General features: G+C 43.2%; 1 protein-coding gene, 1 long non-coding RNA gene and 1 other non-coding gene across 6 annotated transcripts in view; 1 reads left to right on the top strand and 2 right to left on the bottom strand.

Annotated features, from left to right (window-relative positions):
- Positions 1-16,994, top strand: part of PGLYRP4 (peptidoglycan recognition protein 4) — a 99,116-nt gene extending 82,122 nt beyond the window's left edge. For 2 of the 4 annotated variants that reach the window (XM_033197051.1, XM_033197050.1), the window contains exons 3-9: positions 691-780; positions 1,514-1,727; positions 3,674-3,792; positions 5,105-5,257; positions 6,290-6,488; positions 9,579-9,697; positions 16,142-16,994. In XM_033197051.1, the coding sequence (XP_033052942.1) occupies positions 691-780; positions 1,514-1,727; positions 3,674-3,792; positions 5,105-5,257; positions 6,290-6,488; positions 9,579-9,697; positions 16,142-16,320 (1,073 nt within the window). In that variant the 3' untranslated portion in view covers positions 16,321-16,994. The remainder of the gene's footprint in view (positions 1-690; positions 781-1,513; positions 1,728-3,673; positions 3,793-5,104; positions 5,258-6,289; positions 6,489-9,578; positions 9,698-16,141) is intronic. The other 2 variants (XM_033197052.1, XM_033197053.1) reach the window with 2 other exon arrangements.
- LOC117075052 lies at positions 386-2,593 on the bottom strand. Its single transcript, XR_004433823.1, has 3 exons — positions 2,407-2,593; positions 1,128-1,262; positions 386-700 (listed from the first exon to the last, which is right to left on the bottom strand). It is a non-coding gene; the product is annotated as an uncharacterized LOC117075052 (long non-coding RNA).
- Positions 15,366-15,472, bottom strand: LOC117076976. Its single transcript, XR_004434583.1, has one exon. It is a non-coding gene; the product is annotated as a U6 spliceosomal RNA (small nuclear RNA).
- Positions 16,995-18,127: the final 1,133 nt, after the last annotated feature.

Here is an 18,127-nt window from a genome sequence, read left to right as displayed (position 1 = left end):
CTCACTGTGAGGATTAAATGAGATAATGCACCTGAAGATATAGCAATACGTGGGCAGTAAAAGCAGATAAACAGGAGCAAGGATTGCATTTGTATTATTATGATGTTAATCAGAGTTCAGCCTATGGCTTGGGTTTGTGCTTGTCAATAAGAGAAAGCTCCTTGCGGGTAAGGGTCTCAATCAACACACCCTGCCCATCTCCCATGGGCCTTCAGACAGGAGAATGGGCATAGCACATGTCCCTAAAATCAATCCTGGGGAAACTGGTCTGAGCCATGCAGGTAATTCTAACCCGTTCTCCACACACGCTTCCCCATTACTTCGGTAAAACAACGCACACAGGAGAGGACTTTGTGGTTTTGAAGTGTCTGAATATATTTCCACATTTTTTTTTTTTTTTTTTTTTGCCAATCGTGTGTGTAGACACAGCTCATGAGAAAAAGATAACATTTCCAACTCCCTGCCTATCCCAGGGGATTGCCCAGAGTTGGCGTGAGAAGAAGCTATTGCCACTTGCTGCTATTAGAGGTGGCCCTCTGGTCAGCCCAGAGGGATTTCTTAGAGGGGGCTCTGGGATTTGAGGAGGCAGAGGGGCAGTGCAGAGGGGATGGCTGTTTCTGTTCAGAGCTGGTCCCACCACGATGGCTGGTATTGGTGCTCTCTGATGTAAAATGGGATATTCCTTTGCAGGTGATTCCTCCTGGAACAAAACACAAGCTAAACAGGTATCAGAGGGGCTTCAGAATCCATTTGAGAACATCCCCCAGCTCACTGAAAAAGGTAAACTGGATCTGGATAGTAAGGGGGTTTGGGGACCAGCTGGGGTTTTTCATGTGATTGGAAGTGTTTCTGAGGTCTGCAGAGCCACATGCGACTGGGAGGGGGCAAATGGGGTTGAGGTGCAGAGAGCAGTACCAGTAAACCACCTGCATTAATTGCCCTAGGTCCTTGGAATGGAAGGCTGGTGCTGGAGGGCTAGAAAACCAGGAAGGGGGGAAACAGTCTCTTCAGACAGGGAGCCCCTGTGGAGGGAGACCCAAACCTTGCCCTCAGGGAGTCCTCAGACTGAGGGGACAACACAGTCCCTGCTGGAGGCAGAAGATGCAGTCCCATCAGGGAACACTCACAGCCACAGTGGAAATGATCAGAGAGCACATACTGAATGCTGAGGTGACACCAAGCCAGGCTGTTCAGGGCTTTCCCCAGGGATAAGCAGGTGATGCTTCCTGAAGTGCAGGGCCTGGAACACAGCAGGGCAGGAGCTGAGTAGGGGACATTCGGGGATGGGGAAACAAAGCATTAGGCTCCCTGGCCAGGTGCAGAGTCTGTGTTGGGGGTGAGTGTTGGAGAGGTGGGGTTGCAGAGGTAAGCAGGGCAGGTGTACCTGCCTGTTGAAGGCTTCCTTCTCAAGCTCTTCCACTACCATGAGGCCGACACAGCCCATGCCTGCATGTTTAGCTTGGCCTGCTAATGTGGTAGTGATGGTGCAGGTGCGCTGAGTGACGTCCCCAAGGCCTCCCCACAGATGTCTCCACCCCGGTCTCTCGCAAGGCATGGGGGGCAGAAGCTGTTGGCTGCAGTATTCAGCTGACCACGCCAGTGAATGTCCTTGTTATACACCATGTCCCTGGACTGGAGTGTCACGACCAGAGAGTCTGCAGCCAGAGACTGCGGGAACTGCAGGCCCATCATATCCACAACAACAGCGGGTGTGACGTGGCCTACAAGTAAGAGGCTGGATCTGGGTCCTAAGGCAAATGGTCAGTGTTGCTTCCCTGGGATGCTTCTCCTGTCCTTTCTCATCCCTTTTCCTCATTTTCTGGGTTGTGGTCCTATATGTTTTATAAAGAATAAAATATTTAAAACCCTCATGAAACTCCCAATCCTTTGGATTTTTCTGTGAGGTACCTGTCTCTGAGTGCTCCCAGAAGGAAGCAAGGAAGGTTAAGTAATAACTATATTCTCTACCCTCCCCCAACCCTGGCTTACACAGCACACCACAGATTACATACATGAGGGCTTTAGCTCCCCCGACTGGTAGGCAGGTGTCACCATCTCTTTGCCCTGGGAGAGGGGCCCAAGGGAGGGAGGCTGATTAATTTGAGGTCACACATCTGTGGACTCATGGAGCCTAAACTGGCTCTCTTCATCCCTGGTGTGTTCCTCCACACCACACGCATAGGCTCCGGTCTCAGTGAGGCAACTGTCCATCAGTTGCTGTAATGATCTCTCTAGTAGTTCCTACTGGTGTCCATACCACATGCTTCTGGCTCACCTCTGACTTTGACTAGCTGTGGACAGTTCCTGAGTGTGGTGATGGCTTCCTGCCTCAAGTGTCCAACACATCTCTCTGCTTTCCTGCTTCAGACCTTCCCCCAGCCCCTGATGACAAAAGGGAGTAAATACCTTCGTGGGGGACGGTGATTGGTGTGTAGCTTCCTCAACCCTAGCCATTCTGAGAGGCAGTTCTAAAGCGCATGTACACAGCTCCTGGGAAGGCCAAAGGGTGGGGTGGAGCTGTGGGTGGCTCCTGTGAGTCAGCCCAATTTCACACACTTTGCTGGCTTTCTTCCTTCTGTCTCACTCTCCTCACCCTGGCTTCTGGGATCCTTCAAGAATTGAAGACAGAGGAAAAAAACATGAAAGGTGGCTTGACAGTCGAGGGCAGGTTTATTTCAGAGAAAACAAAACTGAGAGAGGCTTCTGGCCAAGTTAGGTCAGAGTCCACTCTCTTACTGACTAAGAGTTTTTAAGGATTCAGGGTGGGAGAGTTTATTAGAGGCTTGGACTGCTTCTGTGTCTTTGTTGTGCTTATCTGGGAGGGAGAGTTGTGTGTCTGTTCCCATACATCCTTCTTCAGCTGCAGGCATACTCCCACCACCCCCCAGTCTGCTTTTAGCTTCCATATCTTAGTGCACCTGCAGGGAAAGGAACGTGCTCATTAAGGCCCACTGTTTTACTGGGGCCAGTTGTATGGGGGTGAAGTTTGGCAGTTACCCAAGAGACTTTCCCCCCCTCCCTCTGTGCCTGAGCTGTCTTATCTGTGTTTTACTGTCTGCTCTTTCTGGCTGCTTGTTGTTAGAAGACAAGTGATTTCCTTGAAATACATGAGGCTAGAAAGGGAGCTGGAACTTAAAGTGGTGGTGTTTGTCCGAGATGATGGTGCTCCTGCTCTGTCAGGTCCCTTTGCAAATAAAGTGCCTGCATCCTCGTCCTTGTCTCAGGAGCTACTTCTTGGTAAGTCTATGTAGGACAGTTACTTGACGGGGAGAAATCGAATGAACAGCTCTGCATGGATCACACAGACAGCACACACTTTGGAGGAGGTAGGAGAGCCATGTTTAAAGAAGTGTGGAAGACAGAAGACCCTTCCATTGTGTGGTCAGGTCAGTGTTAGTTACGGTGGAACCTCTAGGACCTCTTCTCCTGAGCATGTAGAATGATTTATGGTAAAACTGCAGCCTCTGAAAAGGGAAGGAGGTAGGGAGTGTGAGAGTGGTTCCTTCTGAATTCTAAGGACTAGTATAAATGACTTGTTCTTTCCAGCGTCTGGGAAGAGTTCGTGCAAATTCCTTTTAGTGAACATGGCTTCAGCCCTTCTCCATTTTGAGACTGGGTAAGTGGTTTCCCCTCTGAGGAATGTCCATGAAACCAGTATTATCTTGCTCCATAGCTTCCTGGTTGGGGATGATGGCAGGGTGTATGAAGGTGTTGGCTGGAACGTCCAAGGAGTGCACACCCAAGGCTACAACAACATCTCCCTGGGCTTTGCCTTCTTCGGCACTAAGAAAGGTAACAGTTATCACAGCTGACCTTCTCCAAAGAATTCTCTAATCCTTTGTCTCAGGAGCCACTTCATGGGAAGTAGTTGTCTGCTACTCTGCTATCTTCTTATCCTTCTCACACTTCTCTGAAGACCCACTCTCTCTTGGAATTCTCTTCTTCCTCGATTTCCAGGAAATGATGTTGTGAAGGGTCTCTTCCTACTAGCCTGGTGTCTTTCTCAACCCCTGTAAACAGGCTTCTCTTCCTCTAGCCATCTCGATGGCTAACCAGTCGTCTCTCTGCAAGCTTATCTGGGCTTCAGTTCTCTCCTCTACGTCAATGACTATCACATCCTCTTGAGCTCTGACCATTCTGTGACTGTGGGCCATGCTTTCCAAGTTCCTGCCAGGCACCTCTTCCTTTCATCTCTTACTACTAGATTTTCTATGTATTTCTGAAAAAAAAAAAACAACAACAACTCTGAGTCCCCTAATCTCTGACTCTCTTTCACTTCTTTCTGGGCTATTGCTCCAAGGCCCCTTGCCACATGCATCCTAACATACGTACTCCAGGACCATTCCTTTGAATTTGTGCACCCTTTCCTGTTAACAGAGGTCTCTGCATACCTAGTTTCTCATTTTCCTCTCCCAGTACCCTTTGAGATAGTCCAGGTAGATTTAATAACCCCTGTTGTGCAGAGGTGCAGCCTGGGATTCAGAGAGGTCGATGACTCCAAGTGGCACAGCTAGAAGGAGAGGAATCAGAACATGGTCCGTATCTTTTATCTCCAGCTCCTGGGTGGTTTCCCCAGCGTTCCAGACGACTCCGTGTTTATCTTGTTTTTGCTTTTGTTTTCATGACTACTCATTTCTATTTGTTGTTAACTTGGGATCTTGAGCATGTTACTTCTTGGAGCCTCAAGTTCCTCTTCACAAATAATGCAGTTAATAATAGCATCTCTCAGAGGTTTGTGCTGAGGATTAAATGAGTTATTGTAGGCAGAGTCTGGCACATACCAGGAGGGGTCCTCTTCTGATGAGAAACCCTGGCCTGGCCTGGCGGGTGCTGCTGAGCTTGGTGCTGCTTCTGAGCTCTTTCATGGAGAGAGGGGGTGAAGTTTGGCAGGTATTTGGGACGGAAAAGGACTTCATTTTGAGTCACTGAGAGATCTTTCCAGGCAGATCCTTACTTCTCAGCCTCTCCAACTGGGGTCATAACCTGTTCCCTTTTCTTCCTCTCCATCAGCTGTGCAGGGGCTGGCAGAACATCTTCTCCTCCCCCAAGAGATCCCCTGAAACTCAGGCGGGGTGGAGGTTTCCCACAGATTTCTCTCTTCCAGGCCACAGTCCCAGCCCTGCTGCCCTGTCAGCCATGGAAAACCTAATCTCCTATGCTGTCCAGAAGGGCCACCTGTCATCCAGCTATGTTCAGCCGCTTCTTGTGAAAGGTGAGAACTGCCTGGCCCCTCGACAGAAGGCGAGCCTGAAGAAAGGTAAGACCTTCAACCCTACTGGGCCTGCCGCTGGGTTCACCCCAACTAACTTGAAAACACCATTGGGAGTGACCTTTTCAGTAGGGCTCATGAGATTCCTTCTGGTAGGCAACCGGCCACCCAACTCTCTGAACTCTTGGGGTTGGCAAATCTTGAGAGGAAACCTGCAGGCCACCTCTTTATCCCCCAGATTCCTCATATGAAAGAGCCATAGCATTATCTCTGGTGTCATATATGCACACTCCTTTCTTCCGTCACTCAACAAGCATTTATTGAACACCTTCTAGACTCTGAAAATATACGAAGGAATGAAAAGCAAAAGTCCCTGGCCTCATGAAGTTTCAGTCTAGAGGGCAGAGACAGACAATAAGCAAATAAATAAGTGACATATTTGGTACGTTACACGGAGAAAAGTGCAAGGGAGGAAACAATGGAAAGGGACTGGATGTATTTATACACATATTTATACATTGATGTGTTTACACATGAACACACACACACTGACACATATTTCTGAATACAAAAACCAAAACAACACTAATAGACTGAAGTGCTGCAGAAAACTTAGACCACCGCTTATACAGACTTTAAAGAAAGAACTCAACATAATTCAGATAATAAAAGGTGGATACTATTTTGGGTTTGACAAGCAGCAACATCAAAAACAGTAAATTTAATAAGCACTTTCAGCCTTTTCTTGAGCTTAATCAAGATTGAAAGAAGATTCATCTCTATTATGTTAAAGCCTTAGTAAATTTGATCTCTGGTGCCATCTGTCAATATAAATGATCACTTACACTGACAGAGAGTTTCATGGATTACAAACGACTCAAAGACATATTCTTAGAATAAAATGTCCATGTCCCACTGTGGGACACTGTCTGCTCTCAAGTCCCACTGTTTGGGTCAGGGTGGGAGACCCAGAAGGGTTTGGGAAGTTGAGGGTCCTGAGCATTATGTCAGCCTACAGTGGAGAAGCGGCTGGCATGGATGGGGAAGATGAACCCTCTGTGGTTTCTCGCCCCACCTCAGCTTGCCCCAGCATTGTCCCACGGTCTGCGTGGGGGGCCAGGGAGACCCACTGTCCCAGGATGACCCTCCCAGCGAAGTATGGCATCATTATCCACACTGCCGGGAGGACCTGCAACATTTCCGATGAGTGCCGCTTGCTGGTCCGGGACATCCAGTCTTTCTACATAGACAGGCTCAAGTCATGCGACATTGGGTATAAGTAAGTGGATCTGGGTACTGTGGGCTTCTCTTCCCTTGGGGGCAGAAACTGAACCTTTGAAAGGAAGAGGAAAGGGAACTAAAATTTACTGGGTAGTCACCATAGGAGAGGCACTGTATGGATAACCAAATGGATTCATCACACGACCCTGCATGGGTCTCACTTAGGAGATAGCCAAGGGGGTAGTCATTTGCCCAAACATGTTCTCAAGACGTGTACCTACTAAAGGTAGTAAACTGGCATGATAGATGCTAAAACTCTGCCAAAAAGTCACCGGAGGAAGCAGTGCGCATGCAAGACTGTGGTACCTGTGGAAAAGATAATTGAAAGATTGTGCTTTGTTTGTGTAACCACCGCCTGCTACTCAGAGGCTGGGGCTCTGCTGCTCACTTTGCCACAACCTGAAGCGGTTCCCCCTCAGGGTAGACTCGTGCTGCTTCTCTGCTTCTAGAAACCACCAACCTCCTTGGGAAGAATATCCTTCCTGTCTGAAGGCGGGGGAGAGACCAGACACTATCTTCTGATTTCTGTAATGCTAAGGTCTGTGATTCTTTAATAAGGAACACACCGACCTAAGTGCAAGAGTAAACATTTCTTTTTTTTCCCCATTAAACATTATCTTAAAGGGTCTCAAAATCCTGTGATACATTTCTGATCAAGATGTTTCCATTAAAAAGTACTGATTTTAAAAACTGCCGCACAAACACAAAAAACAAATAGTCCACAAAACAAATAATCCACAAAACAAGTAGAAATTTCTTGAAGGATGCTTTCAGAGCTTGCAGATAAGACATCCGGGGTTAGACCCCATGTAATGTCCCACCAGGAAAAATCACACTAAATTTTAAATCTCAGGAAAGGCTACTGCTCGCCCATTTGGCATATTCATGCACATTCATAGAAGGAGCCCTTAACTCTAGGGCCATTTATGGCTTAGCGATGAATTTACCATCGCTTGATACATGATTCTGAGCTGACTCTCTTTCCCCTCTTTGGTCTCCCTGTTCTCTGTCTCCATTTTAGTATATTTTCAAGATAGGAGAAAACTTTCCCTTCAACATCTATGACGTATCAGAACCTATCAAGTGCTTTGCTAGGTCCCACCGTACAGGATTACTTGCAGCGTAGCTGTCTTTAATGAGAGTGGATAGTTGAAAATTGACTGTAAATTTGGAAAGCCTAAATTGGAAAGTGGTGGAGGCTGAGGGGAGATCCTTTCCCTTTTTCCATTCAGGTCTCAGAGGGTAGTTGCCTGTCCCTTGACTCGGACCTTGTATTGTATCCTCTTCTATTATAGCATTATGACAGTGTCATTTTCTTTCCTTGAGGTGCTCTGTGGTTGGGATGACACACTCCCTGCCTCATAGATTACAATTCACAGAACATGTAACTGAATGTGTACTCTGCGTGGCACAAGGCTATCATCTGGGGGTGCCATTGGATGTGCCTCATAGATATGGTTCTTGCCTGAATGGAGCCAATGCTTTAGTGAGGAAGAAAAATAATTCAAACAAATAAGTTCTAGTAGGGTAGGTTAAACATTATGATAGGGGACACGTGAAGGGTAGACGGGAGGCTTAGGATGCCAGGAAAATGGGAGTGAAGGAAGCAATCTCTGTGGGAGCATCAGATTAGCTGGGGCCTCACAGGTGAGTGGGAGGAGGAAGCAGGAAGAGTGATTCAGGAAGAGGGAAAGGGCTCCGTGGAAAGGACTGAATTCCAGCCTGAGAAAGGTGCCTTTAGGCAGCTGAGAGAAGTTCATCGGGATAAATATAGATGTCAAAGAGGGGTGTGGGAGAGCTGATGCTGGGGAGGCAGACAGGGCCCATGTCAGAAGGATCTTGTAACTTAAGCTAGGGTGTGTGCTTTCAGTGCTGAGGGACTGAAAACAGGGTTTTGACACAGTAAGATTTGTATTTTAGAAAGACTAGTCTGGCTACCCTTTAGGAATAGATTGGATGGGAAAGGGTGGAATTGGAGGCAGTGAGATCTGAGGACTGTGCAGCAATCCAGGCAGGATTAAGTGGTGACATCCCTGTGATGGTAGCAGAGGTCACAGAGAGAAGAGGAGGAATTTCAGAGGTCAGCGGAGGTTAATGGTTAGTGACCAGGGCTCAGGGCAGATCAGGGAGTGTAGTTGGGAGACATCATTGACAAGCCTGGGTTAATGAGTGGATGAAGTGGGTGGGCTGATGCCTGTATTCCTGGCTGGGGCAAGTGGGTGTGTGACCATGCCTTTCATCAAGATGGGGATCCCAGAAAGGGGAACAGGTGAGGAAGAAGATGGGTCCAGTTGTGACCATGTGGACTTTCATGGATGGCAACTGAAGCCAAGGAAGTGGATGGGTTAGTCCTGTGTCGAGTAAGGGGAGAAGAGGGCTTAGGATAGCATCCTGAGGAACCCCACATTTAAGGAAAGGGTGCAGGAAGATGAGCTGTGGAGGGAGAGCAGCTGGAGAAGAAAGCAAGAGAATGTGGTATGATGGAAGCTAAGGGAAGAGAATGTTTGGAGAAGTCAAGAGGGGTGGCAGAGTCAAACTTACAGAGAGATCAAGTCAGGAAAGATTGGGGAAGTTTACGTTGTACTTAATGGTAAGGAGATCCTGGGTCACCTTGGGGGAAACTACTTTCTTGGTGAGAAGGAGAAAAGGCGTAGGGATTGAAAGCTGTCATTCTCTTTTTTCTTTATTGACTGTGAGCTACCTGGGGGCTGCAGTGGTGTGCTGGAGTTGAGTGGACTTGTGCCAGCTCATGAGAGCTGATTGTTAGAGATTCTGGAATTTTGGGAGCTGGTTGTTGTTAAATTGTTGGTCACCTGAAATCTGCTATAGTGAGAAGTTTACACCACAGAAATCAGTATATGCTGTAAACTGGGATTCCCTCTCCTTACTCTGCCTTCCTCATTCCCCCTGGGCTACTTTACCAGCACTCCACTGGCAAGGACTCTGTCTTGTTTCTGTAACCCAGTGCTTAGAATCCAATAGATAATCAAATTCTGAAGCAGTAAAGACATGAATAAATTAATACATGAAAGAGAGAAACAATTCCAGAGTTTCATGCTGGTCTCCATCTCCCCTTGTGGTCCTCTAGCTTCCTGGTGGGCCAGGATGGCGCCATTTATGAAGGGGTGGGCTGGAATGTCCAAGGCTCCTCCACCCCTGGCTACGAAGACATTGCCCTGGGCATTACCTTCATGGGCACCTTCACAGGTAAGTGGATGCTTTGGGCAGTAGGGTCATTGCATGGTATTTGAAAGAGAGCATCTGACATGGAAGACAAAGTCTCAGTCTCAAGTGTCATTTTAGTGCCTACATATGCTTGATTGACCCAGCTTCCAATCCAACATTTGACTCAGCTGAGTGTGACCAGAGGTGATCCCCAGACATAATGCTTACCCTACATCTACCCTCCTTTGCACCCAGCGAAATGTCTCTTTCTTCCAGTATGTAAGGAACATGCAAAGCAAGGGGAAAAGATCTTTGTGCTTATTTTTAGCTCATCTTGGTCAGCAGATGCATCCTCTCTTGGTTACCATGACAACAATGTAGAGACACTTTGCCTTATATGCCAAAGCCACAGTGAGCCCCAGTCTTTGCAATGAGAGTTCACATTGAGAATTGTCATGGCTCAGAGCTCTATTTCACTTTTTTTTTTTCATTTTTATAGATTTAGGGGCTCCATGGATATATTGTGCTACATGGATCTATTACACAGTGGTGAAGTCTGGGCTTTCAGTGTACCCATCACCTGAGTAGTGTACGTGGTACCCATTAAATAACATCTTGTCCCTAATCCTGCTCTCACCTTCCCACCTTTTGAAGTCTCTGATGTCTATTATTGTACTCTGTGTGCCAATGTGTACCCATTGTTTAGCTTTCACTTATAAGTGAGAATATGTAGTTTTTCATTTTCTGTTTTTGAGTCATTTCACTTAGGAATATGGCCTCTATTTCCGCTTATGTTGCTATAAAACTCATGATTTCATTTTTCTTTTTTTTTGAGATGGAGTCTTGCTCTGTTGCCCAGGCTGGAATGCAATGTGCAGTTTTGGCTCAATGCAACCTCTGCCTCTTGGGTTCAAGTGATTCTTCAGCCTCAGCCTCCCAAGTAGCTAGGACTACAGGCGTATGCCACCACATCTGGCTAATTTTTGTATTTTTAGTAGAGACAGGCTTTCATCATGTTGGCCGGATTGGTCTTGAACTCCTGACCTCGTGATCCATCCATCTCGGCTTCTCAAAGTGAGCCATTGCACCATGATTTCATTTTTTAGTGGCTGAATAGTATTCCACGGTGTACACACACACAAACACACCCCACATTTTCTTTATTCATTCGTCCATTGATGGACATTGAAGTTGATTCAATGCCTTTGCTATTATGAATAGTGTTGAGATAAACATATGAGTGCAAATGTCTTTTTGATATAATAATTTCTTTTTCTTTGGGGTGATACTAACTCTTTGGATTGCTGAATCAAATGGCTATTTTATTTTTAGCTCATTGATAAATCTCCATAGAGGTTGTACTAATCTACATTCTCATCAATAGTGTGTAAGCATTCCCTTTTCTCTGCATCCTCAGCAACATCTGTTATTTTTTGACTGATTTATTTATTTATTTATAGAGACAGAATCTTGCTCTGTTGCCAGGCTGGAGTGCAGTGGCGTGATTTCGGCGGCTCACTGCAACCTCCACCTCCTGGGTTCAAGCAATTCTCCTGCCTCAGCCTCCTGAGTAGCTAGGACTACAGGTGCACGCCACCATGCCCAGCTAATTTTTTTGTATTTTTTAGTGGAGATGGGGTTTCACCGTGTTGGCCAGGATGGCCTCAATCTCTGTCAATTGGACTGGTGTAAGATGGTTTCTCATTGTGATTTTAATTTGCATTTCTCTGATGATTAGTAATGTTGAGTATTTTTCCATGGTTTTTGGCTGCTAGCATGTCTTCTTTTGAAAAATATCTGTCCATGTCCTTTCCTCACTTTTTAATGAGCTGATTTTTTTCCCCTAAGTTGTTTGAGTTCCTTGTAGATTCCGGATATCAGCTCTTTGTCAGATGCATAGATTGCCAACATTTTCTTCCATTCTGTAGGTTGTCTGTTTACTCTGTTGATTATTTCTTTTGCTGTGAAGAAACGTTTCAGTTTAATTAAGTCCCGTTTGTCTTTTTAAAATTTTTGTTGCATTTGCTTTTGAGGACTTAGTCATAAATGTGTTGCCTAGGCCAATTTCCAGAAGAGTTTTTTCCTAGGTTTTCTTCTAAGATTTTTATAGTTTGAGATCTTACATTTAAGTCCTTAATCCTTCTTGAGTTAATGTTTGTATACAGTGAGATATGTGAGTCTAGTTTCATTCTTCTGCATGTGACTATCCAATTTTCTCAGCACCATTTATTCAATAGGGTGTCCTTTCCCTGGTGTATATTTTTGTCAACTTTGTCAAAGATCAGTTGAGTAGCTATTTGGCTTTATTTCTGGGTTCTCTATTCTGTTCCATTGATCTATGTATCTGTTTTTATACCAGTACCATGCTAGTTGGTTACTATAGTCTTGTAGTATAATTTGAAGTCAGGTAATATGATACCTCCAACTTTATTCTTTTTACTTAGAATTGTTTTGGCTATTTGGGTTCTTTCTTAGTTTCATATGAATTATAGAATAGTTTTTCCAAATTCTGTGAAAAATGATGTTTGTAATTTGATAGGAACTGTGCTGAATCTGTAGATTACTTTGGGCAGTATGGTCATTTTAATGACATTGATCCTTCAAATCCATAAGCATGGGATGTCTTTTCATTTGTTTGTGCCATTTACAATTTTTTTTTTTGAGACAGACTCTTACTCTGTTGCCCAGGCTGGAGTGCAGTGGCACAATCTCAGCTCACTGCAAGCTCCGTCTCCAAGGTTTACGCCATTTTCCTGCCTCAGCCTCCTGAGTAGCTGGGACTGCAGGCACCTGCCACCACGCCCAGATAATTTTTTTGTATTTTTTAGTGGAGACGGGGTTTCACCGTGTTAGCCAGGATGGTCTCAATCTCCTGACCTCATGATCCACCCTTCTTGGCCTCCCAAAGTGCTGAGATTACAGGCGTGAGCCACCGCACCCAGCATACAATTTTTTTCATCAGTGTTTTGTAATTCTTCTTGTAGAGCTCTTCCACCTCCTTGGTTAAATGTATTCCTTCTTGTAGAGCTCTTCCACCTCCTTGGTTAAATGTGACACACACACACACACACATATATGTATTCCTACTGTGTGTATGTATATACATATATACACACACTAAGAATACATATATATACTAGGAATACATATATATACATACAAACATATACATATATACAAATATATACACACCTATATATAGCACATATAGGTGTGTATCTCTATAGGTGTATCTATCTATCTATCTATATCTATCTATATGTAGCTATTGTATATGGAATTGAGTTCTTGATTTAGTTCTTAGCTTGATTGTTATTGGTGTATAGAAATGCTACTGATTTTTGTACATTGATTTTGTATCTTGAAACTACTGAAATCATTTATTAAATATAGGAATCTTTTGGAGGAGCCTTGAGGGTATTGTAGGTGTAAGATTATATCATCAGTGAACTGAGATGTTTTGACTTCCTTTTTTCCAATTTGGGTGCCTTTTATTTCTCTCTCTTGCGTGATTGTTTTATTCAATACTATGTTGAATAGGAGTGGTGAAAGCGGGCGTCCTTGTCTTTTTCCAGTTCTTAGGGGGAATGTTTTTAACTTTTTGCCATTCAGTATGATGTTGATTGTGATTTTATCATATATAGATTTATTATTCTGAGGTATGTTCTTTTGATGTCTAGTTTGTTGAGAGTTTTTATCATGAAGTAATGTTGGATTTAATTGAATGCTTTTTCTGCATCAAAACTATTATATATTTTTGTTTTAATTCTGCTTATGTGGTGAATCACATTTCTTTATTTGCATATGTTGAACCATCTCTGCTTCCCAGGAATAAAGCCCACTTGATTGTGGGAATTAACTTTTTGATGTGTTGTTGGATTTAGTTTGCTAGTTTTTTGTTGTGAACTTTTGCATCGATATCCATCAGGGATATTGGCCTGCAGTTTTGGTTGTTATTGTGTCCTTACCTGGCGCTGGTATCAGAGGGGCTTTGTAGATGAGTTGGGGAGGATTCCCTCCTCTTCAATTTTTGGGAACAGTTTTTGTAGGGTTGGTATTCTTCCTTTTACATCTGGTAGAATTCGGCTGTGAATCCATCTGGTCCTGGGCTTTTTGTTGTTGAGAGATTCTTTTTTAAATTACTGATTTAATTGAATTATTTATTTCTTCCTGGTTCAGTCTTAGGATGTTGTATGCTTCTAGGAATTTATCCATTTCCTCTAGGTTTTTTAGTTTGTGTGCATGGAGATGCTCATAGTAATCTCTGACAATCTTTTGCTATTTCTGTGATATCAACTGTAATGTGACCTTTATCATTTCTGATTGTGGATATTCTAATCTTATCTCTTTGTTTCTTGGTTAATCTAGCTAGTGGTCTGTGAGTTCTGTTTATCTTTTCAAATAACCAACTTTTTGTTTCATTGATCCTTTCTATTGCTTTTTTGGTCTCAATACTATTTAGTTCTGCTGTTTTTTGTTATTTGTTTTGCTAGTTTTGGGTTTTGTTTGTTCTTGCTTTTCCAGTTTTTTTGGGATGTGACATTAGGTTGTTAATTTGAGACTTTTCTATCTTTCTGACAGAGGCATTTGATGCTATAACATTCCATCTTATCACTGTTTTTTTTTGTATCCCAGAGGTTTTGGTATGTTGTGTCTCTATTTTCATTCCTTTCAAAAAATCTTTAACTTTGGCCTTAATTTTATCATTTACCCAATGACCATTCAGAAGCAGGTTGTTTAATTTCCATGTATTTGTATAGTTTTGAGAGTTAATTGGTATTGATTTCTAGTTTTCTTCCACTGTAGTCCAACAAGATACTTGATATGATTTTAATTTTTAAAAAATTTATTGAGGCTTGCTTTGTGGCCTAGTATATGGTCTGTTTTTGAGAATGTTCCATGTGCAGAAGAGATGAATATATATTCTGCCATTGTTGACTAGAAAGTTCTGTAAATGTCTGCTAGGTCTGTTTGGCCTAGAGTCCAATTTAAGTCTAGAGTTTCTTTGTTGATTTTCTGCCTTGATGATCTGTCTAGTGCTGTCAGGGGGGTGTTGAAGTTCCCCACTACTGTTATATCGCCATTCATCTCTTTTCTTAGGTCTAGCAGTATTATTTTATGAATGTGGGTGCTCTCGTGTTGGGTGCATATGTATTTAGGATTGTTATATCTTCTTATTGAATTGACCCTTGAATCATTACATAATGAACTTCCTTATTTTTTTTTTTTTTTTTAACTGTTTTGACTTAAAGTCTGTTTTACTTGATATAGTGTAGCAACTCCTGTTCCTTTTTGGTTTCCATTTAAATGGAATATCTTTCTCCACCCTTGATTTTGAGTCTGTAAATGTCTTTACCAGTTAGGGGGTTTCTTGTAAGCAGCATATGGTTGGATTTTGTGTTTTTATTCATTCTGTCAGCCTATATTTTTTAAGTGAAGCATTTAGCTCATTTATGTTTAAGGTTAATATTGATATGTGAGGATTTATTCCTGTCATAATGCTAATGGCTATCCAGTTGCTTTGCAGTCTCGATTGAGTAATTGCTTTATAAGTCCTGTGAGTTTTATACTTTCAAATGTTTTTATGATAGTGTGTATTGTCCTTTAGTTTCCATGCGTAGAACTTCTTTGAGCATTTCTTATAGGATCAGCCTAGTGGTGACAAATTCCCTTAGCATTTTCTTGTTTAGGAAACACTTTATTTCTCCTTAAAAATATGGAATGCTTCACGAATTTGCATGGCATCGTACCTCAGGGGCCACACTAATCTTCTCTATATCATTTCAGTTTTAATGTATGTCCTACCAAAGTGAGAACAACTCAAAGCTTTTAATCAGTTTGTTTAGATTCAAGGATCTTTCACTGAACCTCTGAAAAGATGAGGCCATGTCACTGGGGCTGATTCAGTGACATGGCCCATACTAAAACGGGCATTGGATCAGGGGATGGGGTGAACCAGGACTGTGACTTGATACTGGGCTGAGCATTCAGCTAGACATGAAAGGGTACAGGCAGCATATGTGTGATTAAATCAAGTTTCTCAACCTCAGTACAATTGACATTTTGGCTCAGATAATTCATTGTTGTAGGGGGCTGTCCTGTCCTAGGATGTTTAGCAATATCCTTGGCTTCTACCAACTAGCATTCCCCTGCATCCCAGTTTTCACAACCAAAAATATCTCATGATATTGCCAAATGTCCTCTGGGGGGCTAAATTGCATCCTTATAAAGAACTACCAGGCTAAACTTTTGCAGTGGATAAAAGCTTTGTATATCCCCAGAAGAATATATTATCCCAGGCCTGTCTCTTTTGATTCAGGAAAACTTTGGCACTAAGAAATCTTGACCTTGTTTTTTTGCCTGTCTCTAGGGAGGCTGCCGACAGTGGAATATATTAGCTTTGTGATGAGGGTGGGTTCTGGGAATATGTTCTATCTTGCAGAGTGCCCTGTAATCCTGTGGACAATGGGCTGCTGTGTTTTGCAGGTACACCACCAAATGCTGCAGCACTAGAGGCAGCCCAAGACCTGATCCAGTGTGCCATGGTCAAGGGGTACCTGACTCCCAACTACCTGCTGGTGGGCCACAGTGATGTGGCCCAAACCTTGTCTCCTGGGCAGGCTTTGTACAACATCATCAGCACCTGGCCTCATTTCAAACACTGAGAGAAGCCCCAGGTCCTTCTGAGACTGCTCTCCCTCCCCTGTCAGGTCTCTCTTGTCCTCACCATCCACCTTGGCTCAACACCTTGTGTCCTCCTCCTCTGCCACCCCATCCTGTGCTTCCTTTTTGAGGTTGGGATGATCATGCCCTCTCCTGCCAACATCCTCCAAGGGCCTACAAACCTCATAGCTGGACATTCACAGTCCTCTGAGTCTGAGTCCAGACTTCTTCTCTCCTTACCTTTCTCTCACCTGGAAACCCAACTCCTCAGCCAGGTGAGACAAGGTACCGGTTCGTGTTTCATTTTTCTCTCTCTCTCTCTCTTTCTCTCTCTCTCTCTCTCCATGCCCCTCTGCCAGGTGAGCCTTCCCCTGGTGTCTGCCTGGCAGCCCCCACCTCCCACCTATCACCCCTCACCCATAACTCAGGTCAATGAGACTACTCTTCTTTCTTACACATAAACTTGTATATATTTGGATGCAGCCCTTATTTAAGGGCTGTCATTATTTATAGATATGTCTATCCTTGCCACTTGGTTGTGAGTTTCTTCGGGGGAAGAACTGTGTTTTATTCATCTATATGTCCTCTGTTTCTCAGCAGTGTCTGAAATTTAACAGGTTCTACTGATATTTATTAGATAAGTGGATGAATAAATGAATGAAGAGATCCAAATTCATGTTCACCTTGCCAATTCATTACATTATCCCCTATTTGGAGAATAACTTTCTGGACAGTGCCCCCATACCACCAGCATTTTCTGCATTTCTGTTCCCTCCCAGTCCAAGAGCCATAAGATCTATATGGTACCAGCATCTGTGTAAGAGGAAGCAAAGAGAAACAACAGAGTGTCTGGTGGACATGAGAACCTAAAATAACCAAGATAATTTTACCCCAAATTTTTGACAGCTTAGCATCTAAAATCAAGAGGCCTTTTTGCACACCCCAATGGTGTGTAAACACAAAGGATTCTGCAGTAAGATCTACGGGAACTGGAACAGTCTGGGTCTTATGCCTCTCAAAACTAGCCAGATAAAATTCCCTTCTAGAACAAAGTACAGGGGAGAACTACTGGAAACAGAGTCTAATTCAGTCCAGGCATAAGACATAAAAAAAAAAAATAGAAAAGAAGCTCACATGAAAGTGTGGAAAGGCAGTGGAGCAAGAAGCTCTCTGAATATAAGCCATCATAATGTTGAACATTTACTTGAAAAAAATAATAGAAGAAGGTGTTCCAGAGTGATTGAATTAAAAAAGCTATTCAACACCATACATCTTCTTTAAAGTTGAGGAGAGCTAATACATACAATAAACAACAGAAAATACTTGAGGTTCAAACCCACATAAAGTTATTTTAAGATAAAAATAGAATCAGGAGCAGAATCAAGAAAATAAAAGCATTACATAAAGACATGCTTATGGGTGAAAACTATAAACTGCAATTTCAAACTGAGCTAAAATAATTGGGAAAATAATACAAGATATGAAAGAACAATTAATGGAAAGTACAGAAACTCAGAAACAAGGTAATGGGGCTCAGAAGAGAATAAGAAATAAAGGAAATATCCATTTCAGAAATAACCAGTTAAAAAATGTTAAAAGTGGATGCACATAATGGATAATGCCTTTAAAGAAAAATAAGATAAAATGAAGAAAAATTCTAAAATAAAAAATAAATTAAAAAGTAAGATTAAAAGAATTAGAGAGAAAGTGATAAATGTAAAACATAGGCAAAGAAGATACAAGACACATGTAACTGGAGTCCCTAAAGAAGAAAATTGAAGTAAAGGAACAGAACAAATATTCAAAACT

This window comes from Trachypithecus francoisi, unplaced genomic scaffold, assembly GCF_009764315.1.
Source record: "Trachypithecus francoisi isolate TF-2019V2 unplaced genomic scaffold, Tfra_2.0 Lachesis_group5, whole genome shotgun sequence".
Lineage (NCBI taxonomy): Eukaryota > Metazoa > Chordata > Mammalia > Primates > Cercopithecidae > Trachypithecus > Trachypithecus francoisi.
Note: the sequence above shows the minus strand (reverse complement) of the source record. Positions and strands in the feature narration are given on the sequence as shown.